Here is a 25,491-nt window from a genome sequence, read left to right as displayed (position 1 = left end):
TTATGTACCATAGAGTTTCACTCTTCATGCAGACGGGTGTGGTATAGCTTATAGTACTTTATTATAGCTCTAAACGAATTATGAAAACACTCGTTTTCATGATATACGCCCAAAATACAGTGTTAAAACTTATGAAAACATTCGGTGTCCTAATAAATCTTTGTTGGTAGACGCACTCTACTTTTCCTAGCGTGGCCTTAGTAGTAGTAGTAGTAGTAGTTGTTTCCATTATTTCATTCAAGCGAATCCCAGAACTTTATACCGCGATCGAAAATAGTCGAATTTACTCGTAACTAACCCGATGACAAGTAGCTGATCAAAACTACCCTGAAACTTTTTGTAGTAGAACTAATTAATAATGAACCAGATTGAGACAGAACAAGTAGAGTCAATGGTTTTATTCTGAAAAGAGCGATCGATACATTATTATATAGCACTACATCTATTTCGAAGCTTAAAGTTAGCGGAAGCTCCCGGATCTCTAGAAAAAAATCCATTTTGCCACACGCGCTTCGATACTCTCTGAATCCGTCCGTCATTCGTCGTATAAATCAGAGAAATTTGACAAAACATTTTCTATTGCATTCATTATGCCCTTGACAGTCTACAGGCCGCTTCAGCATTGCAACACTTTTGGCCAGAGGCAGCAGAAATTAATCAGAATTCTTATACAGCTAAAAACTGAATACGACGTAAGGCCATCAGGTAATGATTCATCGACCACAACTATACATGGATTACATAACGATTACTCTAATCAACCTTTCTCTTTCTATTGTCTAGAATCACGATTGATAATAGGACGTAATGAATTTACTAGAAAAACAAATATTTCAGTCATTCCCAAGCTTGTTTTGAATATCGTCTCTGTATAATAGAGTTCGTACCTGTTTTTCCTTAAATAGTAATCTAAATCAGTTTATTACATCCTTCTCTAAATGAAAGCTTGAATGTATTATCACACAGTCATTTTCATGATATCTCTTTGTAATGAATGAACTATGACTACTTTCAGATTGTGGATGAAAGCCTGCTTCCAGCATAGATGATATATTGGATGGATGGAAAGAATTTAGCAGAACGTAAAAATTCCCGCTACTGCTAACCGTGCACCGATAATAAAAACGTTGCGTGTCGACGTCACGCACATGATTCGGCGTGACGCACATACAGATGCTTTTTCCTGCGCTCAAATGGATAGTATAGATTAACCTAAAGTTGGCTTGACATGCTGTTCTCTACGGTCTATTTTCTTCTTATTTTCCTTAACTACTCCTCAGCGATACCTTTAGTAGAAGTATCCAAATACGAAGAGGCTTGCACTACGCTAGAAAAATACCTAGCACGACTATTGCGCTACAATTCACTGGTGGCATTTTTTAATCGCGGTGAAACTTTAATGAAATCGTGAATAAAATAAATTAAAATGTCGTACGCAGATGCCAACTTTGGATTAACTGTTCGCAAACTATATATGATAAAGAAAACGACTGGGGGTGCGCAGGTGCACTTCCTTGCCTGCCTGTACTAACCAGCGTCGCACAAATTTATTATAAAATACATCATTGAGGATAAGTTCTAAGCAAGCACAAAACATACGATCTGAAGAAGCCGTTCGATTCATCATTAGCAAAAATTCTATGGTGAATATATTATGTTCAATCTGTAGTGATCAAATGTACCGTAAAGGAGAAGAAAAAATAGAGCTATCAAAATATCTTTTTTTAATAAATATTATGTACAGCAGTGTACTTCCATTGTGTTGAAATATTCCGCCGGCTTCAAAGACTTTTCACAATAATATCACGTATATGTTTCGCTGAGTGTATTTGAGGCGCTCATAGTCGTATCGAAAAAGGTCGAAAATTCCAGTGATTCTAGAAATATTCGCAAGTTTTTTTTTTGCAAAATGGTCACCCTAACGTAATAGATAAATAAACGATTAACATATATTTTGTTATGCAACTTAGTATTTATTAACCTATAAATACACGTATCATTGGCAAATAAAAAAATCGCAGCCAAAGGATGTTGAAACAACAAAATATCAATAGCTGCTGTGAAGTCGCGATTCTCTTCCGTAGAAACATTGCGATTACGTTGATCATCATGACTTCAAGACTCGGCACGTAGTGCAGGCGCACTATTCGGGCAAAACTTTAAAAACTCGATGATGAGTACTTCAGCAAAGAAAGAACATTCTTGAAATTAACTTCCTCCTTTTAACTCGTATTCTTTTTACACTAAGCGACTCGAAGGCTCCATCGAAAAAATCAACGACAGTGCGTAAAATATCCCGAATCAAGAAAAATAAACAATTTGGGAGACGCTATAATTACACTGAGTACTCTGTTACACGACTGTTAGTTAGTTTTAATATATCCGTCATCCGTATTATGAAATGTTTTTAAAAACATTTGTTTTTTGACATGTTTTTTCTTTAGTAAAAAGTTGTCACACTTCCATCCGACCCTGCTCTGGCCACAATGGTTTTAGACCCACATGGTACATAGTCGACGACCCACATGGTACATAGTCGACTACAAAAGAGAACTTCGACAGATCTGAATATTCTATCACAGAATAAATCCAATTATTTTAGTGTAAACTTTTCTAGTGAAGATTTAATTCTTAGGTAGCTTTCAACTTAAACTAAGCTGTTACACCTCCGTCCGGAGCTAACTCTTATTAAATTAAAACGCATTCTTATCGAGCTTTAGAGCCTTCGAATACATGAAAGACTATGCGTTAATAATGTAGACTACGGCATAATGAAAACAACAGTAGAGTGAAATGTCCTATCTTTCTGATCGCGACCAGTCATCAAGAGACTTATGCCCATTATGAGCTCACTATAGAGCTCACTGTAGAGAGGTAAAGCAACACCAGTAGCAAAGAACCATTACCATTAGATAGCATTTTGATATGTAATTTTTTTGCTGAGTCGGATAGAGGGCGCTGGCATCGACAGAGCATACATACGTTACAAACGCCTTGCCGAGGTCTTGGACCTCAAACAGCGATCGAGACGTTTCAGCGAGAACTTGGACCTGCTGCATTTTTTCCATCAAGATTTCACATTGTTTTGACAAAAAATTACATTTATGGACGGTAATTAGCGTGGATAGGTTAATGTTAGTAGCGAACGGTCATCTCAATAGCTACCTTAACAGTGAAATGTAAAAACTCCTAAAAAATATTTACAGTCTGAATTACTATAGCTTAAATCTTTATTTACATCTAGTTCACACTTTAATTTTAAAATAATCTACTTAAGATGTACAACCCTTCCTTTTGCTGTGGGCGCTCACATTTATTACCGTTCCAGTCAACACATTGCTGATAACAGTGAACTATTATTTCACAAGCGTCAACATACAATTTATTTGATGTTATAGTGCATTGGTGCTTGATGGTGGCTTATACGTTGATGTACCATGGTCGGTGTTCTGGCGCAGGCTTTATTTTTCTGTTAACGTCAAGTTTTGTAAACATGCAAGGTATACTATGGAACCCCTTCGTCTAATCCAACAGTATACATCGCAATGATAAGATGCAAATGCTCTTGTTGGTAATAAGAGGGGTTGCCAGCCTCACCGAACCCCTACTAAATGCGTGACAAAACAGATTCTTGCAGTAACTGACACAAGCCATTGTATTTTCAATTAAATTACAGCACACACATTCTTTTGGGGCATCTTGTCTTTTCTCGTACATTGTGAATTCTATATATTATAAAATTGTTTACATTACATATCTGTATTTAGCTAGATACTGAAAGGATACATTCAGCTGGAACTTCTGTTGTGTTACGCCTTTCATACTTTTATATACAGTATAGTTTTTATCTACATAAAATAAAAAAATAAGCATTGCCATCTTGTTCAGGCGATCATTATCAATGATCGTCTGAACAAGATGGCCATGCTTATTCTTGACTGGACGAGTAGTTCGATTCCCCAGTGGAAATACGCGATGCACATAAAAGGATAAAAATTATAGATAGTCCTTTGAATAAATTCGAATCCGATGTATCGCCTACTACTCAAATCAGTTCAGGCGACGGCATCATTTAGGGACGCAGATATATATATCTATACATATGGAGTAGTTATGACCAGGCCTACCAATACTACTACCAATTCTACTAGCAGTCTATATACTCATGCCGGCAATATATCTAGTTTATCTAGCAGAGCCCAAAAAAAAAAAAAGCAGAAACCATAATACGACCGACAATAGAGTCTTTGAATGTGTTAGTATGACGACGATAAAAAAGAAAGCGGGAATGAATACTAATGTGATGGTTAATAACCGGTACTCGGCGAGACCAGATTGTTCCGATAGCTCCAAATTAAACCGACTTGGCAAACCATACCTTTTACAGATCGGCCAATTCTTAATTAGTCATTGTATTGAAACATTATATAATGTAAAATTCAATTACGAATATAGAAAATAAACCTATTGAAAAGAGGTCCCATAGATACGTAAAATGATTTATGCAGGTGCTATGTTTTTAGTGAAAAATCGTTCCTCAAAGAAATACACTCAAAACGACAGCTTTATATATTACTCAAACGTTTTTTTGGTTTTATTAAATTAAGCCCCCTATACGAAAAGTAATTATTGTATGCAACTACTGATATATACAAGCTAAACGGGGGTAACATATGTACACAAACCCACTTGTAAGAGTTTAAAAGCCGCTAAAAAAAAGATCTCTATAGACTTTCTCACGGTCGAAAGCTCCTACCAGAAGAATGAAGGATCTCGATGGTACGCCATTCCAGTTAGGACTTAAGCTTGGCCGTCTTTTTCTTAAAATCGATGATGAGGCCTTCCAGTCCATCGAATCGTCGTAGATAGCGCAGAATTGTTTCTCCGTCACAATCAAGAAACTCTTTTCCCAAGCAGACAAAAGCTCGAAGGTCTCTGAAATAGGATTATGAATTTATTTAACTCCCACGCACACAAGTGCTATGCTCAGCACAAGCACAACGATTTGCCTCTAAATTAAAAATTAAAAATAGAATCATAGAACAAATAGAGCATACGTACTTCGATTAAAATCTCAACTCCATTAATTAATTATCCTCTGCATTGTTTGTAGCAATAAGTTGGAACGGGATGTTAGTTAATATATGAAACTAATATCCCGTTCCAATTAACAAATAAAACTTCATCAACCAGTAGTAACTCGCCGCATTTTGCGCTAAACCTTTAAGTAACGATGCCAGAACAAAGGTAGACAAAACACATACCGTCCATGCCGCGGATGCATCATCACCAGGAACGAATTAGGTTTGAAGCCAACGAGGTATTCGCCTGAGGCTGGATTCCGCTGGAAGCGGAAGAAATTCGTCGAGTTTACTCGTTGAAGAGGTACAACAATGATCGGGTCCTCATTTTCATCGTCTGACACCTCGTGGGATGTCACCTGAAAGGCCAGTGCAGTATAATGAACGGTGCGGTCAGTGATAGAGAATTCATCCATCCACAAAATCTTTTTCTTAGGAGTTACAACTTTGAGGGAAAACGTCGACTGGACCCGACGGGTCATATAAAGGCAAAGGGGTTGCATACTAAAGCAGAACCCGCGCTTATAATGAGCTGTTACTTTAATTTCTTTATTATTGAATTTCACAATCTTCCCGCTCACAAGAATCACGTAGATATAATCAGCAAACTTGACCACGGTGTGTAGCGACATTGCTATATACGTAGTCGTGTGTTACTCCAGACAAATCAGCAAAAAATGTATGTAATTAGTAGTAACGTAGACGCGGAACTCTAGTTAATCATAGTCAGCCGACCATGGGCATCGAACACCTCAATTCTACATAATATGAATGCTCATTACTTTGTCGCACATGCGTTCATATATATATATATATATATATATATATATATATATACATATATATGTATATATGTAGCATAGAAAACTCTAAATGAATGAATAAATGTTTGTCTCGCCTAACCTTTTTCGAACACTATTAATAATAAAGTAGGTAATTTGCGCAGACCATTAAGTATTGAGTTCAACGAAAGTCTAACGCTGTAGTACTTTTATAAATCAAGATAAAAATACTCTAAAATAACCTGAAAATACAAAACAAAATTTGAGCCCAAACACCGGGGGACTACCTTGATAATATCATCCTCGACGAGGGCGTAACTATCCCGCGTGACCTCGTAGTTGAGTTCTCCGTCGAGGAAGTTCAGCTCCATGCTGACGCCCTGAATACATAGTATCTTTTTTATATTCTTATGTCAGGCCGGCGGCGTACGAAATTGTCTTTCTTTGGAAACACTTAATAATAACACAGCTTAACACTCGTAGATAGCACTAGTACTCTCTCACAATTATAGTTGTAATCGTCTCATTCTGTTGATAACGTAAACGAGTTGACCTGGATTTTAGGTTAAGTCATAATTCATTGGTACAGTAATTCATAGAACCTATGATAGATCCAAAGGCTCAAGTCAACATCATCACAAGGGCAAACTACTACGCTAAGAACTCCGCAAAAAGCTTTTAACATACCTGGAAGCCATCAAGTGCTTTCATCTCGAATTCGTCATAGCCTGTGATTGACGGTGGCAAATCGTCCGTTTCGACTTTCCGGTAATGCTGATCCATAATAGGCTTGGCGAAAGCAAGACACACTCCTATGCTAAGACAGATAAACAGATCAATAGACAGCTCAATCGGGCGGATTGAGCGCCGCCAACTGTATAAAGCTAGTTCCTGTTTCATAGAATCAAACTTCGAAAACTCGACAACTAGATTTCCGAGTTTCCCGAATGAACCGGATGAGAACTGGATCTCGCAGAAGATCCAAGCTTTCGTTGAAAATTTACACTCCCTGGTGGCGAGACGTCCTCAACGACACTCCAAAAGATTCGGCAGGCAATAGGCCAATACGTCGCGCAGTACAAGCTCACCCAGTCCATGCACTCCTTTCATAGCAAATGATAAAAGGACGCAATATTTATCACACCTCTTCTTGCATCACTTGTCGAAGTCGGCAATATAACAATGACGGAATATGGGGTGCAAGCGTCACTTCGTCACTCAGCAAATTTCGTCTAAATCACTCTTCGACGAACGGAGCTACCGCAACGTGTTTGGGTCGCCTGAATTCATAGCTTTATTTCTTAGCAGATGCTGTCACATTGACAGGAATGCCCAGTTTCTACCATATATCCCGAAACGTAAAGCCGGCACTGACTGACCCAGCAAGGACCGGGCTACTGTCGCTTGCCTGATGCTACTCACCAACAACGTCCTTACTGACACTGCCTTAGGTCGCTTCTAACACTGCCAGCGTATTCATGTGAAAAATTTCGTGTTGTCTGGTCTATCTGACCCTATTGTACGGAACCGCTCTACGTGAACTGGTGTGTCGTCTATGGGTGCCCGTCGCCGTCGAAGACAGGCTGCGCTGCAGGAGTAGTCGACACCGTTCAAGGCGCCTGATATATCTACAGCCGCAACTATCCCTGGGCGTTGGACGACTCTTGGATATTAGCGCTGATAAATGATTGATTTTGCAGCTTCGATTCTTGACAAACTCAACCCCGTCGTTGCCAAACTCCGCTGTCATCCTGTCAACTCGAGGCCACAACGAATCCCACACGTCGTTCGTTGAGCAAACATATAATCTACCTCCAACAACACTAAAAGTACATCGAGACACAAAAATTAACACAAGAGAGAACGAAATATCAGTACTTCATCACTGTTCTAACAGTGAAGCCCCTAGGTGAATTTTTAGGCACATCGATCATATTAATAGACAACCGCGATTATACGAATGGGTTTCTGTATTCTGTGAAGCACGCGCAAGTCGAATCCGTTAATACTACGAAGATTCAGTGAGAAAAAAGGATGGCAGGCAACGCTATTCACGTTACGGTTTGGAGGGAAGGCGCTTTCCTAGAGAATCTGCGGGCTACAGATGTAGTGACGGCTTAAAACATGGCACGAGCACACATGTTTCTGCGGTAATCTAAAGTAATGCCCAATGCCAGTGGAACCAGACATAAGACTCGAACCATTTATATGTTAGGTTAGCGGTGATAGCCTCCTGCGTATGTAGACTGGTCATAGCCTTGCGATGACGATGCTGATACGTATTTCTAAGTTTGAACGACTAATGTTATGTTATTTAGATAGATTCATTTCGACACGTTTGTGCCTAAAATAACGGCATGACTGCAGACAAGCGTTCTGGAGATTAAATCATTGGAATTATTCTGCCAATGGAAGGGTCAGAAAAAGTTGCGTAATGTTATGTGCTCTTAGCAAGCTGCGGAACACCGAAGAACTACTGGATTGCCAATGACTGATTTCGCAACGGATTTAGTAACTATTCAACTGAACGTGTCTGTTGGTTATACTTGGGACCTGATAGTCTATGAAGAGCATCCGTCACTAAACATACCAGCATATACCAGGGATTCGACCAGCTATCGTCACGAAGTTTATTCTTAAAAGTACGGTGTATAAGCTCTCAATGGAATAATATCGATACTGCTACCGCCCACAGGGTGTTGTGCAGTGAGCCTTCTGCTCAAACAGAAAACGATCATGAAAATTTCACATTGGGCAGAACACCTGCCATCGACCTTTCCCGAACGTCAATGGAAACACGCGAGTCGAGTCCTATAGAGCAAATAAATAACAAAGATTTAAGTGTTGTCAGGTGTTTCGCAGTTGTTCTCCCGGCTTTTGTCAGCAGCTCTGTGAATCGACCCGTACGTCGTATAAGGTTAGAACCTTGCTTGGCCATGGTTGTTTATGTCGAAATAATATTTTAAACGTTCCCGCCGTTTCTCGATGTAGCATTTTCGAATACACCCGCTGTTAGACCCTTCTCTAGGTTTTTGTTACTGTAATCTTTGGAAAATTGAAATCCAAGCGTCCGTCGGCTTTAGGTTCGTCTTCCTATAGCTTCGTGTACTCGTTTGAAACCAAATATTGCGACAGACAATAGAAGGCTTTTTTTTTCGGCAAGCATTTTTTTTTGAGAATTACACTAAACGTTTCAAGTTTTACGTCTGGTATCGTCGTTAGACATTTCACTGACAGCTGGGTTCCGGTATGAAAGGAACTGTGCCGGCGCCTGTATTCGAGCCCCGACTAGCATGAGGGCTTAACTTCTACCGTAGAAGTTCAGCCCTCATGCTAGTTCTACCGTAGAACTTCTACTGAAAGTCTACGGATAGTAATGCCCATCGAAAATCACAGACAGTTCTAACCGAGTTGTCATGTGTCCTGCAAAACGTTCTACAACGAGACCGACCATAAAAATAGTTACGTGTTTTTCTTTGAAAGAACAATATGTAAAACAAAAAAAGCTTCGAAATAGAGCTAGTATTTGCTCAAGGTTGTTTATTTGATTCGCCAAATGACGGACAGATGCCCGACCATCGCGACACTCGAGCGATAGAAGTTGTATTATGTCGTATGTCGTTAAGGGCTAAACAACGCCTAGATGATGGATACATTCAAAAATAGAAACATTTAATACCGCATATTAGCATATTGAACAATTTGTTTTTTGCCGTGAAAGATCAACTTCTCATAGGTGTTCCTAACGAGTTCGAAAACGCAAGAGATATTTTGATGGTCACTCATCTTGGCTCAAAAGTTGCGCTTCATACGATCTTATCTTTTATGCCAGCAAATGTTTATAGCCTTCATATCCAATTTGGTGTTGATTAGCTCTCTGATTCCGTAGTTTTTTGTTAAATTTTTGCCGCACTTTCGTATTGATATCATATACGTATAGGTAAACACCTGCTTACTACCGAAAAGCATGTTTTTCATTTTTTTTTAAAAATACACGAGTTATAGGAACACAGTTAGGAGTATTCACTAATTACTATCGACCAGAGGTAGGCGCTCAAAGAGTTATGTTATTCTAGGTATTATGATTGTATTAGTTAGCTTATTCTAGGCAGGCTTGTCCCGTAATAGGGTGTTATTAACAGTGATCTAACAAAATGAGTTGTAATGCATGGTACCTTAAATGTTTGTTAGGCTGTATTGAATTAGCTGGAGTCAATCTGCTTTATTTGTTACACCATAAGTTCATAAGGTCAAATGTGGGCGATTCAATTACGAAATGTTGTCACCCCTATTCTTAACTGGCGAACTGCTGGAGATATCGCCCCACAGGGCTGAACCTGTACGTGGGCTAGTCTACATATATATATATATATGTATATATATATAGTAATTATATAAAACGAACGTGAATATGTCATGGCCATAAATGACGCGTGAAAATAGTATACTAATTGCAACTTAATGCGAGTACGGTACTGAGCCTAGATATGTCGCGAACCGAGAAACGATCGCCTACACGAAAACAGGAACATCGATGGTTCGACGATTTATCAATACGATGAACGCGATATGAACAAACGCCAGTGAGTATTGTTTTCTCCAAGCAGTTGATGTTAGATTTCCACATATTGAAACTGTAGTAGCAAGAATTTTTAATTCATTGAAATGGCTAGTCCACATCAGTCACCTCATCATCTACTCTAGTTCTTCTTATGTATAACTAGTATCATTTTTTTGCAGCTTTTCTTTTGCCTCCGGCTTGGGACAACGCTACGGACCCACAATTCTACGCATGAACAATAAACATCAACGTATGATGATATCTGTATTGAACTAATGAGTTTACTGTATACTCCCGAGGCAAGTTTATGGGCTAAACTCTATGAGTGTCAGCTAAAAAAGCTTTGTGCTAGGTCGCCGCTGTCAACAACAGTCGAATCATCTTACTTCGATGAGCCACAACATGGCAGGTTTAAAGATCAATATACAATCCGTTATACAATTATTGTTTTGCTTGGCGATTCATTTACTGCTATTCGGATGAACCTGGCGGCCGGCGTGGTACGGTTACTACAGAATATATATGACAATGCATCTGTTTTATTTCAGATCGTTATTGTCCTGTCAATCCGTGCACTTTCATTCACTTGCTATTCATTACCGCCTGAAGGAATAGCATGCCCAAAGACCCGAAGAAACACGCATGCGCTGTTAGGGTGAGCGTCATCTGGCAAGTATTCGTATCGACTATGATCTGACTACGCGTTGCTTAGGCCTATTTTGCTATCCAACAAACGCAGTGAGTCGACTGACTGCTGATTACCTTCCCAGCTCTGGCTCAATAAAACCAGATGTACTTGTTAACGTTGTCTTCCTATCGGCTGTATCCGAATCGGTGTAGCTGCGGTCAATGCCAAACATGACATCTCAACAATGACCCCTTCACGAATCATTCTGCGGGGTATTACTCAGCCTTACCTCTAGTACAAAACAAGACCTAGGATCTATTAGTACACGGCTGTATGGTTCCATATATTTTGTACGTAAACGAAATCCAAATTTTTTTGAATTGGGTTTTGCTGGCATTGTGTCAGTCGGTTAATACCCAGCACTAAACTGAATGTATTTATGGCCGGTTTTGATCCTAGACCATCTCACATATTGTCAAGCTTAGTTGGCAACTAAGCTATCACTGCAATCATGGGATCATGTAACCTGAAAACGATCTCTAAAGAAAATAGGTTTTCCTGGACTTGATGATTTACTTGTATGCTTTATACTGAACTTACCTACTTTTGAATCGATATCTCGTCACAGTATGCCGATATCATTACATTTTCTAATTTCTGATTAAATAAGATGGCGAACGAGACAAACAAATGATTTTTTTAAGCTGTCAAGCTTAAAAAGGATAACGGAAGTGTTTGCAAAGCTTACGGATCGAGAATCGAGCGCCGGTCATTTACACTCCCTGGATATTGGCCTGTGGCAAACGAAGAGGCAAGGGATACCATTTGGCTGACACTTAACCATCTAAACCGGTGGCATATTAGAGAAGATAGCTTGAAGCAAGCTCGTACTACAAAAATTCCGCTTGTTCCTACTGGCTTTTTTGCGCGTCTTCTGCTTTAACACAATCAACTAAACCGTGGCAAACAACGAATCGACAACAAAATTCTGGCCTCTTCTAACTCACCAGCTGATGGGGCCCTGCTGGCCTCATCAAGCCTGATGATGACGATGCCGTATTGCGCGAAGGCGGCTCGTCTAGAACACTGCTCATCAAATGACTCAATCCCATTTGTACTAAGTTGTGCTGATTGCCGCCTTAGGCGCGGTAGAGGAGCATGGCAACGGCAAAATGAAAATTAAAAAAGTAAAAAACAGAACGCGGGAGAATGAAAACGACCAGGCTGTAGGAAACGAATTTTGTTTTCGGGTCAGAGAGTTTTTTGAGAAGATGTGTACGGCTAATTTGAAATTATGTCTTCAACCTTCTCTCGACTTCTGAAGCAGTGGGTACGAAAAAGGGAATTGTCGGCTGAAGGTTTTGGCCGTTGCGAAAAAACAATAATAGTTGATTTGCTTCGGAGCAGATAATTCGACGTTTGACTGCTAACGAATTCAACCGGATTCGTGCAGGGTGTAAAATCCTGCTAATCGTAGGGTTCATCGCGTTTTTGTATTAGGAAATGGGTAAGGGTAAACTGAAAGACAAACATATCCTATATTTTTCAACAGATGAAAAAGACAACCTCTTCATTTTTTTTTTGTACAATGAATAAAAGTAATAATAAAATGTCACTTGTGTACGAAGTGGCAAAGAGCCCTTAAGGGCTGTTCGGCTCCTTTACGCAAGGCGGAAGCTAAGTTAATATAACCAGAAGAAGTTAGTCGTAGGGTACGTTTTGCACATGCGCTAGACTCGTGAAAGCTTTTCATCCTACTGAGCCTTCACACTCCGAGTTGATCCTAAGCCTCATGCGATAAAGCTGGTCATCGCCGAATCATTTATCATTGAAGTTAATCACTGCAATGACGCGGATGCTGCAGTAAAATGACCATGCTTCATATTATATATATATACAATGAAAAAAATCAAATTCCGACACATAAACATTTTTTTCTAACAATCGCATCCACAGAAAGTAGCCCGTTGTTTTACCTATGAGAAATAAAACACCAACAGCAGGGTGGACCGGACCAACGGGTAAAATAAAAACGACACACGACATAAAATTAAGGGAAATAGCATGTTCCGAAATGTCCAGCCAATGAAGTATCTCTGTTTGGGAGTCGTGGCCGAATTTTCATTGTGTATATTCCGCTTGCTACGGTAACATGCCGTTGTCGTTAGAAGAAATGTCTTTTTAAAACCGACTTTGATAAGGAAATAAGATAACGTTTGCTTCGTAAGTGTTCTGCTGGCGCGCGATGCAGGACATCTCAATGGAAGACACACCTTGTGGAAACAAATGAAGCATTCACTAAAGGAACCTTTCGCATACAACTATTTATTAGTAAGTTTGTCTCTCGTTGAGTTTTGTCAGTTGAACGTTTTTATCTCGTCTCTATTTTACCGTATGCATATATATGTATATATAACGTACATGCGTCGAGCATCTCGAGAACGGAATAGGCAATTGTTTTGAACAATTTTCGTAATAATTACACTTTATGAAGGGAAGTTATAATGTGGAAACGATAGGACCTTAACAAAATTTAGCGGGCGTTAGAATGGAGCTACAAATATATTTTAAACACTTTTAACACAAAAAAGACATTTAGTTAATTTCAAAGATATTGCCACCGACATGTCAACAAAATGTAGTTACATGATTTACTGTGACCAGTTTATAATAGATATTGAATACACCGGTTGATTGCTTGACTTCTGGTCTCGCCTAAGATGGTACACAGCTTAACACAAGTATATGAAAAAAAAACAAAACAAAAACTTACAAATTATCGTCGTTCGATAAAGGGAGATTACTAGGGAGAGTAACTGCAAGTTAGACACTTCCGAAAATATAGTTAGTCATTAGGCGGTTTGGTATGACGCGACCTTCGTCGACAAAACAAATGAGTCTCCTTAAATTTCGATAATGTAGGACAGAATGTTTGTTACCGTGGAAGTTAGAAAAATCGTTAACTGCCAATAGCGTACGAGCCTTGAGGTGAGATGTTTGCACGAACATGCTGTCGAAGGCAAAGCTTGTATCGGTGCATGTAAAGCGTTGTGTTACTTTGTGAACGTGTAAAGTCTATTGGGTTTCGAAATTTTGCATTAAATAGACCGACAGCTCACCAAAAGTTCTGAGATTTGTAGAACGTTGCCGAAACGTTTATTGCTCCCTGTCTTTTTCATGCGATTACGGTTGCTTGCCAAATTAAGTAAAAGATATAAGCATGAGAATAGCAAGCTGCTTGCTTATATACTTGTACAACATAGCTGATGATGGATCAAGGTAAATTAAGTAGCTGTATGAAGTGACGTCTTAGATGTTGAATGAATATTTTTTGAGGTACTCTTTGAGAACAAAATTTCCATATTTTGCAACCAGCTTTAAATCATTAGCAGCATTGCAGTACGTTATAATCGATTATTTCTGAGATCAATTATTAATATTACTGCCTACTTGATCTTTCAGACATATATCGAATATTTGAATTGAGTACTTTTAAAAACCGCCATACTAATTTATGTCGAACACCGGATCGTAATAATGGTAGAAAAAGATACCGCGGAGAATTCAAATCTTTAAGAAATAAAATGGTGGTCTCTCTGGTCCGTGTTAGCGGGCGTGTCAGTGTCGTTGTACACTATATACTACGCGATGAGAACTCTGGGCACTGTACCCAATTTTTGTTGAGCTGTTTCATCATAACGTTAGACTACCTAATCAATGTGTCGCTCCGGTGAAAACTTGCCGGAACCACATGCGCTGGCGGATGGTCGCTAGGTCTCAGCACGCACGCCATTATTATCGCACCTATATTATAGAATCGATTTATAAATTTTCGCCAGCGAGTAACTTGGTTGTTGAAACTGTTCGGATCTGTCAGGTCGGTGCCTACATTTGAGGAGGTGTGCCTTGTCATTGTTAATCGGGCTGTTGCAATGCACATCGGTATAAATAAATCTTGTTGACCTTATACCCTGTTCATTTACAGACAACACATTTGTTAGTATCGTGTCGTGTGGCCGCGAATAGCAACTAACAGCTGAGCGGCTGGCAGTGAACGCCGACTGCACTGTTGCATTTCCCGCTATTCAATATTGAAGCATATCTACCTGTTTCATAAAAAAACTGTCCACAGATTCATTAATATTTACCAAGCATTTATTGCGTCAGCGGATACCTATCTTCGCTATAGTAGATCCACAGGATGACACCGACGCAACACAACGTGTCCACTGTTCTCCTGATAACATAAACTGCTATTGTTATTATTTGCATAAGCTAGAACAGTTACATCTGCTTAGGGGTATGGGTAAACCTCTACAACTCCACGCACACACATCTACAAACAATCTTTGTACGTACGTACTATTCTGGTGTTAGCAACCCTTTCACGTTAGCCAGTCGCCTAAAGAACAGCTCATAGTCCATCTGTTCTGTGTTCCTCTTCACGCATCGTGTCAGGTGCGCTTCGTTACTGAGCTATTTCCTCACTGCATCCTTAATGAGGTTTACTGCCTCCTGCTATTTGTTTGCAGGGCGGCAGTGAGGGGTTCCTTTCTCACTGTAATGTCTACTTTGTTGTTCTTTGGCCTTACCGTTGCCAGGTTACGGTGGCGACTACCATGGAGCGAATGTGATACGCGACTAACTGTTAGCTTCATCACAGCTCCCTATGTATCTATGCACCAATTTGACCCAAGCTCGGGTTCACCTAAACCGTCCGCTGTCGTTGAATGACTGATGCGCAACACACTAATTTATTACGTAACAGAGCGTCGACAGGGGTAACCTAGGGTCGTATCATAAGCAGCTCGTGGCAAAAACATCAGAGAGAAGAGGAATGGGGAGCGGACTAAGTGAAAACGGATGTGGAGGCCCATGTGATTCAATTGCTTTCATAATTTCGTTAAAATCGGTAATTAATCGGGCTGCAGAGGTTTGTGGGCGCAGTTCTGTTTTATAGCCGTATGCGTATAAGGACAGGAGGTTCGACGTCAAGATCGAAGTACTTATATGTCTAACGGTGTTAGCTCAATTGCGAATAACAGCCGCGACAGTAAACGTTATTCTACGCTACGCAGGGACGAAAAGTTTCACCGGCCAAAATGGCCGAATGGCTGCGCTTCAAAGGAAAATCAATAGCGCTTTGCCGATAAGTGAACGTTTCAATGATAGCAAGTAGCACTCTTTTACAGCCTATGGCAATTATAGCTGGAAATGACTAAGCAAGTCTATCAGAGGCTAAGGACTGCTCGCGTCGCGTTTCCTACGTCACCTCTCCATCGATCCTTGCGTATGATTTGAACACGGCTGATAAAACACTTCTGCTGCACTGTTATCGTGAGTATTAGCTACGCTAATTAAAAGTTTGGAGGAAAGTTACTCGGACGCAAAGTGTATCACATTTGAATAGGGTAAACGCTGTTAAAATGTATAATAAATCAGTTAATAATAATAACACGGAGACCGATCCGACAATGATCCCCAATGGATAGAATCCGTAGATTGCCACAAACGATAATATGTTTCCAACTTGCAGATTTTGTTCCCAGAGAATTTTTTTTTCTAAATGATCGAATCGAGTATGAACGTCCTGCTGATAAAGAGGTCTTATTACGCGAATTTTCAAAGCAACGGTGAGCAGAGAAAAATTCTCAGACAGTTTGTTAATGGAGTTACATCCACCAATTATTGTTGTTTGGATAACTCCAAGACCTTAAAGGCATTGACACTTCCGTATCACTTACATAAACGCTGAATAAACAATAAGCATCGCATTGTTCTACATATTTAATAGTGACACGCGGATCTGTCAGGTGGGTCCACTGGCCATCTATATGCGAAGTCGACGGCAAGCGACGTCAAGCCATCTCGATACCAGCGTGAATCCTGCCGAAAAATCCTAATCGCGATAACGAAGAGGCACATGTTTTTTCCCATAGAAAGAACATGCCAAACGCTTCTGTTACGTTTTGCGTACCCCTGATAAGCCTATTGGTTCTGACCAATTATCGCGCAGATACAGCCTAACTATAGAGAACTGTCGTCAGGTCACCGGACGTTGACTTGTTTGATAGGCGTATGCTGATTAACTCTCCAATGTTGACCATACGAACAGCGGGACGTCGCATGTCCAACGTCCGATATCCATTCTTCTACTGCCAGCCAGTTTCGAGTGTTCATTAGGATGTCGCTATTTACCGACTCGGTGTGGCTTTTTGATTGTCACTCTGGTATTTTTTATGCTAATCTCATCATCATTACTATTATTGCTATTTTAGTTGCAGAGCTGCTCGAGTAGCAATAACAAGATGAATTGTTTTTACGTATCATGATAACAGTCAAGCAGCAGGTCCCATCTTCCCGGAACCATCGTCCCCCTTCTACGCAGCATCGGTGTTCTGTCTGCTCTATATATGTATGCGTGCGTTCTCTCAGAATGATATGGCATGGTCGTATATGTAACCACAAGTAACAATAAACACAGCAACAACAACAGCGCCAAGAATAAGAAGAAAAACGAGGAACCTCAATGCAACTAGCATAGATTGCTGTCTGGAGGGTATCGTGACCAGTCTGTTGATAGGCTGAATAAGTAGTGTAAACCAGTGACTCACATGACTTGCAGTATCCTATTTACGTGCGTAGTTTGATACGCGACAAAAGAACGGATTCGGATTTAATACGTTGAAAGCCTAACAATCAGTCCAAAAGGTGCCAAGGCGAACAAGACAAACCATCGGGCTTTATGTGGACGATGCAGCTGGCGATAGATACTTCTCTCTCAAAAACAAACTGCTAATTATAGCACTGAAAGCCCGCGATTAATAGAAATGGCTTTTTGTGTCGTTTAAATCAGCCTTCTAACCCTTTAAGTCAAATCCCTGTTGTTGATTTTCGCTTATTGTTATAGAAATTTTCCTCTGACGCTTCGGAAAACATTAACGCACCATGTATAATCGTTTTTATTCACAAATAATCGGCGCAAATGCATTGAATACCAGCTGATTCAGAAGTCGGATTTCCTGCCTTCGCCGCTTTTGGGTTTGTGCTTCATTCTAGACAGAACGTAAAAATTACGGGATTACAAGAGTGCACCCTACGTGATGTATTTGCTTGGCATAGAATTTCAATTTATTACTATATGTCTCACATGTTCTCATTGTCACATTTTTTTGTGCATTTTGCTATTTTCCTGAATCCCTCTGTCTAGAGGCTGGATCTAAACATGATTTTTATTATCAGCTTACACTCTGGGTAAATGCACAGATCTCTCACGGAATCGTAAGGCCTGCAGCGCTTCTAACGCCCACTCGGTCGTCTTTCGTTTCACCATAAGGGACAATAATGAAACGTGTAATATAGTGTTCGTAGACGTAGACGTAGCTGCTACCGAGTCACTGTCAGCGACCTTATTCAGATGAAAATGTTTTCCTTCTATCCATTTCACACTCGTAATAGCCAATAGTCGATATTAAAGCAGTTGGCCAAACCGCACAAAGCTACACGAGAATACGGTCATAGCAATGCGTCAGATAGATTCTTGGCAATGCGGATGATACTCGCGGGCGTTAAGATACTTAAATGAAGAACCAATAACGGAAAACTGTGATCCTACTTCGCCTGCTGGTTTCCAACTTAACCTCGAAACTTTGTTTTTTTTTTCATAAGTTTCATAAGAACGCGTTTAGCAGATATTTTTTGGTTTCGTTTTCCCACTTTGTTCACATAAATCTGCCAAGCACGTGTGAGCTGAACGCCGCACCTGGCAGGGTCTAGCTCCTAAGCTAAGCGGTCGATCTTCGTTCGATTTCTGTGCACGTGCGCTACAGCGAACCAAAAAAGTAGCTGTTCAACCCATTGACATATAATGAAGCATAATGAAGCCGACTTATTTCTTGACAAAGTTCCAGCTTGTCTGATATCGGCCAAGGCGAAACTATTTCAACAACGGATAATAACAATAACCGTGTACACATGCAGCTTACATGTGTTTCTGTCATTACTAGCCGTCGCTTGGCAAATCTCGTTTAGTTTTTTCTCTAATGGAATTATGGAATTCACATTAACGAATGATAACATGGGCGTACTGTCGAACGATAGGTAGGCTTTGATTATTTCTGTGACCACTTCCTTTTGTCCAGTAAAAATGAGAAAAACCCACTGTGGTTCGCACTAGAGCTTCATGATAATCCGATTTATAGACAAGACAATATCTTATGGTCTTTACGTCGGTTCTCGTTCGACCGTACAACGTTACATAAAAAGGATAGAAGATTAAACTAGACATCATGAAATATGCGATAAGCGTTTCGGCATATGATTTCCACGTTTTGGGAGACAGGATCACGGTAGGCGATTTCGGATGATGCTTGCCATTATCGTAACTAAGGCCACCAAATGCTTCCCTTTGTTTTATTTAGGCGGGTAAAAGTGGTGAAGTACCCGATTCACGATAACTAAAATATCATATGATATAATACAACTGATAAGCAGAAGCGCTCAGAAGAATTCGGCAATGGCTTAAGTAAAGCTCGGCCCATGGATAAGAGTTATCGTTGAAATAATATCTGCTGTATGTAAAATAGTACATACAATTTCATGATACTCCTATATGTACTCTTTAAACAAATATATGTTCTTCTTGCTTACGTTACTTACTATTAATACCTTTGTCTTTTTAGCTGTTATATAATATATGTGAGTTAGAAGGTATTTTTATTTAATAAAGTTATGACAGTTTCGACCGGTTCGTCTTGCGCGAACTGATTTGACTTAGACGAAAACACTATTTGGTTCCAGATATTAAAACCCTGAAGGATCAGAAAAATGATAAAATAATAATTCACTCTCCTGCCTGATACTCCACGATTCCCCCTCGAGCCCCTACTGGGGGAGGTTTTTGAACCAGTGCTAAAGTGATAAGTGATACCGAGCCATGTCGTAGAAGGAATAGTTGACAATACAACAGTACTATAGCACAATTAGCGCTTACCCTGTTCTTTGCTTGTTAAAGCAAAGATCGCAGATGAAAAGAAAGAAAAAGAAGAAAACGTTTAACGATGTATATAATCAAATCAGTTTTCGTTGTCTTGTTACGTACGTATCCGTCAAAAGAAAAACATTGGCGTAATACGTAAGCATAGTTACTGAGCCATCGCTGATTGTTTACTCAAAACAAGCTCTAATTAACAGAAAATTTTGTCTGCCCCATAGCTATACGAAAAAAGTTGTTAATATCACTATACGTGTCTGTCAAATGTGTATTCGAAGTAAATAATATGCACTCGCTTGATCTTTGCTTAAATTCCAAAATTTGTCCGGTCGTCGATATGAACCGATCGCATAGGTTAATATTCAATTGACTGTAACATTCCGACTTTTTTTTGGAACGTTACTACGGCAATTTACTTTTTGGGCTAATTTTTTTATTTCTTCTAACATCTGTCGCATACAAGGTTAAATATTTCCTGGTGTCGCTTCTAAATGGTTGCCACTCTAAAACCAAATACCAAATGCATAGCGCGTAGTAGCACTAATGACGCTTTTACCTGTCAATTCAACGAGAAGCGCTGTAAGTAAATAAAATGAGAAGTTTTACTGATATATCAGATACCTCAGCGTAAACTAGTTCCACCAAACTTTACACACGACTATACATATATAGAGCTCTATATATGTGCTTCTAGATCGAGTCAGTCATGTCGCAAGCCTTTCCTTAAGCTAACAGACTTAGATTGCATTTTATCTTCAACTTCAACAAGTTATATTATGAGTCTAGGAATTGAGATCTCACATCAGCACGCCACAACTTTTTGGATGACTTAACGCAAAATATTGCGAAAAACGTAATAATGCTTTGCTTATGATAAACACTTCTGGCGTTAGGCGAGCATTTCCAACGCGTCTCGTATATTTGGCACTGTCATGTTGCCACTATAATGTATAACTTAATGTACCACATTAATTTAAAAATTACGCGACTTCCAAAACATGGCATTTTGTTTCTTAATGGCCTACACAATAGTAAGTCGCTTGGAAGATTTAGTAAAAAGCGTTTTGTATGATAGTAATAACAATTTGGGAAATTAATTAACTATATTCTTTATTTTGGTAAATACGCTGGCTTGCAACACACATTTAGATTACTTCCTTACCTTAGATATCCCGAAGGGATCCGGCTGTTTCTTCTCTCCTCTGTTAGTTAGTATTCCCAGTGGCGCTTGTAATTGACTGTGAGTTAAACTCTTCGCAAAGCGGGACACATCACAGATGTCGATACAATAGATTACAGGCGGCCACCGATATAAAAATATGCCTCTCAAGGCCAACTAGACGTCTTTCGCTGGTCCGCTCTGGCTTTATCATAATTAGCCAATCACGAGCTGATCTATCATTCGGCTTCTGTGTTCACTGAATACGGTGCCAGTAACTAAAAGTGGTCGTCTTACGGAAGCTTCTAGGGAAGTTTGTATTCCTGTATCATTACACTAAGAGCATTTCTGTTTCTCGATTTACCGACGCCGGAGACGCCCGTTTTACGCCAAATCGATACGTTTAAAAATGCCGCTCTACCACGCGGCGCGAACACGTCGGTCATAACGGTAAATAAGAAGAGAGACTCTTTCCGTTACAGCTCGTCTGGCGTAATCATGTGGCATCTTCATAAGTAAAAATAACTTCGCATTGACACTCATGGTAGTCGCCGCCGCCGCCGCCGCCGCTGCTGCTATCGACGATTGCGAACGATGATGGCCAATGTTCTGAGCATGGAAATTGCGCAGTTCTCCTCTGTCATCTTCGTGTTACATCGCCATAACTTGTTCGTATTCTCGAACGCCGTTGACCTACTGGCAAAGACAAAATCGCCCATTAACCCTTCACAGATAATAGCAAAAAAGCGTTGTAAACAATTCGAATCAGCATCAACCACAAACCCACTAAACACTCAGGTCCGAACAGCGGACCGCTCTTCGTCTATTTTCTACAAGAAGCTCTAACAACAAACGAACTCTCGACGATTTACGTCGATAGCGGTTCCAGTTCGCTGAAGCCGCGATTTCACATAGCCGGCCATGGCCAAGTAACCAAGTGCGTACTATGCCGGACCAGGATGTGCTCTCAGCGTACTTTAAACAGTTAACCAGTATTAACCGTGTAGGCTATGAATGTGTGTGGACCATCACCAATCAACAAGTAATTGTCTCTCTCCGCCCTACTGACACAGCAATATCGATCTGCCGCAACTTTCCTGCTCTATTTTTTCTGTTACTATTGTTGTTTCTATTTTCGCTGTTACTGCGGTTTTCGTTGTCATTGTTACTGCCAATGTTTCTGCGGTATATTTCCGGCTAATACCACCTCTACTCCGTAACCATTCCACAAAGTAGTGTTTATCGATACAAACAAAACACACGCAGCGACGCACGAGGCTACTCGATGGACTATGCTAACGAACTCAACTTTGCTAATAAGACTCAGTTAACTCTGCTCCCGGGGCAGAGTTGCAGGCAGATTCCAACATCGCCCCGCAGTTACCAGCGCACTCAGACGTTTCTGTGAAGGACAACATTTCGTCGTTGTCTGTAGCGTGTTTGTCATCGATGCGCTTCGCTAACTGCGATGTTCAACCTCACATAAACTTACAATTTATTCGGCCTTAGTAGATATTAAAACCAGTTTACTACAAGCACCCTGGGGATATTAATACGATGATAATTCCTGCTGCTATCAACAATTAGGACCTCTGTCCAGCTGCACTTGGGTGACGGCGCAACGCACCTGCATTCAATTTTTTTCACCGCTCAAACACTGTTTGCTCCTGAATAAATCGATGCCAATGTTTAACGCCGCTGTTGTCCATAAGCTGCGTAAACGGTTACTTGATTAGCCACTAGGCGACTGGCCAAAGGATGCGGTTTATATTGGATTCGTTGTCCCAGCATTTATATTGTTTATGTGATTAGATTCATGGTGATGCCGTTGGTTCTGCGATTGATGCTAAACAATAAAGGCCAGTCATCAGTTTCGTGGCGCCCCGGTCGAGTTCCCCTCGACGCTGAACGGGCGAACCGTTCAGCGACGTGTCGACGCAGTGTTCCCGTATCGTGTAGAGCGCCGTCTACGAGCATCCGCTCCACTGTCCGCTGCCACTGGCCATAACGAGCTGGCAGTAGGGCTGAACACACATCCGGCAGAACAGCTAGTGCTATAGTAACTACTGGAGCGCGACAAAGCACACGGTTCTCTCTTCCTCTCCACTACGTTTTTTCCTTCTTCCCCAAATCGTACTTGCGGCACACTAAACCCGAAACGAACGTCGCTGAAATGAGAAAGAGGGATACATTGAGGGAGAGAAAGAAGATCTGGCGGACAAAGCGGACCGAACCTACGGCAGACCGTATGGCCGACGCTGACTATGGCGACTCACGCGTACTTCAACCTGCTACATTTCATCATGCCATACCACTGGTGCTATCAGCGCTGTTACCACAGCCGGCTTTATGAGCTTCTCCTTTACGTTCATTTCATAGCAGCTGATCTTCCGATCGACGTGTATGTGTGTATGTTTATAAAAAAAGTATAGACAGAGGGTCGGACACAGCATCCGCCTTAACCAACTTCACCATCAGGGAGATCCAACAGGCCAAAGAGAACGGTGGGCAGCCACCTCAATACTTCACGATGTCAGCAGTCAGTCTCTGGGCCGCTGGCAAAACCGGAAAACGAAAAGAGGGAGCGAGGCAGACATTTTTCACAGTAAAGGCAGACCCCTGTGAATAGACTACTCACATACGCGCACGATGCTAATGGAAGCGTGCAGTTGTGACCTGACGAACAAACAAGATGGCGTTGCGCTGTGGGAGCGCTGCTGTCACAAATACATAATAGCCCGGCCAAGTGGCAGTGTCGTCTCAGACCAGAATGGTATGGCTGCGCCTGGCAGAGTCGATGGACCGACAGTCCCGTGCTTGGTTAGAGTTGGTAGCTCGCAGTTCGGCCAGAAACCCAGCGGTCAGGCTACGTTAACTCCTCTAACGACTTTTGGCTTATCGTTGTCGACAACGTGAAGAGTGCAACGTGTCGAGCCGAGGGCCGATCCAGCGAAGCTTCAACGGAGCCAGGAGTGGTAAGCAAGAAAGCGGCTTCCACTACCTCCACTTTTCGCTTGTGGTTCGCTATTGTACAAAATGTATCCTATGAGTTTTAAGAAAAATCGTATATATATATATATATATATGTATATATATATATATATATAGTTATAGGAACCATAGTTAGGACAGCATAGTTTTGTCAGTGAAGCCGATGAACATCTGCTTGCTGCCAAATTTAGGATCATTTAAATTAACATGGTGTTCGTAAGTGGACGTCGTCAGTACTCACAACTGGTACTGACCGTAAGGCTAGAGATATCTATTCAGGTCAACAGCTCCAAGAGGCATCGTCGCCGGGTGAGGGACACACGAAGCGTCTGCATCTGTACTAGCAGCAGTAACAAAAACGGCACCTGGCGTTGCGAACGTGCTGCCTCTATTGCACCAAATCGAGACACAATATTAATTAAAAGAAAGTACATGCCGGCCAGCTGGCTAGCGTTGACTGGCTTTCGATGAATGGCTGGCGAGCGACCGCAAGCCGCTGGATCGGCGACGTGTGTCGAATACAGCGCGAGACAAATCAGTAGCTTAGCCCAGGTTGCCAAAAGCACCTAGCAAATATAGGTGGCGTTGCCTTACAAAAACAGATTGACAACGGTACAAGCGATCGGCGAGCTGCGTTGACATGGCCTACCAGTGGAACATAGGCCTCTGCCTTGCTAACTGCTGAGCGCTCGCGTACTGAGTCGACTATTTCCTACGTGTCTAGTTGTCGCTATACTTTTGCTTTTCAACGCGCTACGAATCGCGCGACACACAGCTAGTGTGCTTGCTGCTCGTGATAGCAGCTGGTGGCACTACACTGTATAATTTTTCCTTTGGCTATATTAACTATTTCGAGTGTAGGGTTCGGAATTGGGTCGGCATTATATTCAATGGCTAGCCTCGTCCAGTGCGAAGCAACGGTATTTGTTCCATAAATCAAATCCAGGATTTATCGCTAAGTTTAGCAAACAGGAGCCGCATGATTGAGCCTGTTCTATGACTCCACTCTTCTGCATCCAAACGTAGAACAGCTCTCCTGGACAGTGGACCCGATTTCTCTCGAGTCGATTCTCGGGAACGAATGCCGTTGGCCGCCTCAACAGTGGCGGACTGATATTGGCAATAACAGCTGGTTGTGGGACGGCGCGGTTTTGACCACCAGGGCTTCGTTAATAGTATTCTACTGTCCTATCTTATACTTTCATCGCTCTTTTGCTGTTGACGTTATGCCGTGTTTTTTCTCCACATAGCTGACAAAAAACCTAAACAGCAAAGCCATTTCGCAGGAAGGGATTAT

General features: G+C 41.0%; 2 protein-coding genes across 16 annotated transcripts in view; one reads left to right on the top strand and one right to left on the bottom strand.

Annotated features, from left to right (window-relative positions):
• LOC111242823 (uncharacterized) overlaps nucleotides 1-1,960 on the top strand; it is an 82,565-nt gene extending 80,605 nt beyond the window's left edge. For 6 of the 8 annotated variants that reach the window (XM_086977133.1, XM_086977129.1, XM_086977131.1 and 3 more), the window contains one exon: nucleotides 1,016-1,960. The gene's annotated coding sequence lies outside the window, so the exon portion shown is untranslated. Of the gene's footprint in view, nucleotides 1-603; nucleotides 706-1,015 lie in introns of all 8 variants that reach the window. The other 2 variants (XM_086977132.1, XM_086977130.1) reach the window with 1 other exon arrangement.
• Nucleotides 1,961-4,558: 2,598 nt separating this feature from the next.
• LOC111242829 (uncharacterized) lies at nucleotides 4,559-24,147 on the bottom strand. Of its 8 annotated transcripts, none has more exons than XM_022787701.2 (6): nucleotides 21,207-24,147; nucleotides 20,601-20,621; nucleotides 6,551-6,675; nucleotides 6,151-6,243; nucleotides 5,265-5,440; nucleotides 4,559-4,935 (listed from the first exon to the last, which is right to left on the bottom strand). In XM_022787701.2, exons 3-6 carry the CDS (start codon nucleotides 6,644-6,646, stop codon nucleotides 4,794-4,796), a joined length of 507 nt encoding a protein of 168 aa, XP_022643436.1. In that variant the 5' UTR covers nucleotides 6,647-6,675; nucleotides 20,601-20,621; nucleotides 21,207-24,147; the 3' UTR covers nucleotides 4,559-4,793. The 8 variants fall into 8 exon arrangements, with proteins under 8 accessions (XP_022643436.1, XP_022643430.1, XP_022643431.1 ...); XM_022787695.2 differs by having other exon boundaries at nucleotides 6,551-7,686; nucleotides 21,207-24,144; XM_022787696.2 differs by lacking the exon at nucleotides 20,601-20,621 and having other exon boundaries at nucleotides 6,551-7,686; nucleotides 21,207-21,899; nucleotides 22,831-24,144.
• Nucleotides 24,148-25,491: the final 1,344 nt, after the last annotated feature.

The sequence above is a fragment of the Varroa destructor genome, unplaced genomic scaffold (genome assembly GCF_002443255.2).
Source record: "Varroa destructor unplaced genomic scaffold, Vdes_3.0 BEIS01000001.1, whole genome shotgun sequence".
NCBI classification, from domain to species: Eukaryota; Metazoa; Arthropoda; class Arachnida; order Mesostigmata; family Varroidae; genus Varroa; species Varroa destructor.
Note: the sequence above shows the minus strand (reverse complement) of the source record. Positions and strands in the feature narration are given on the sequence as shown.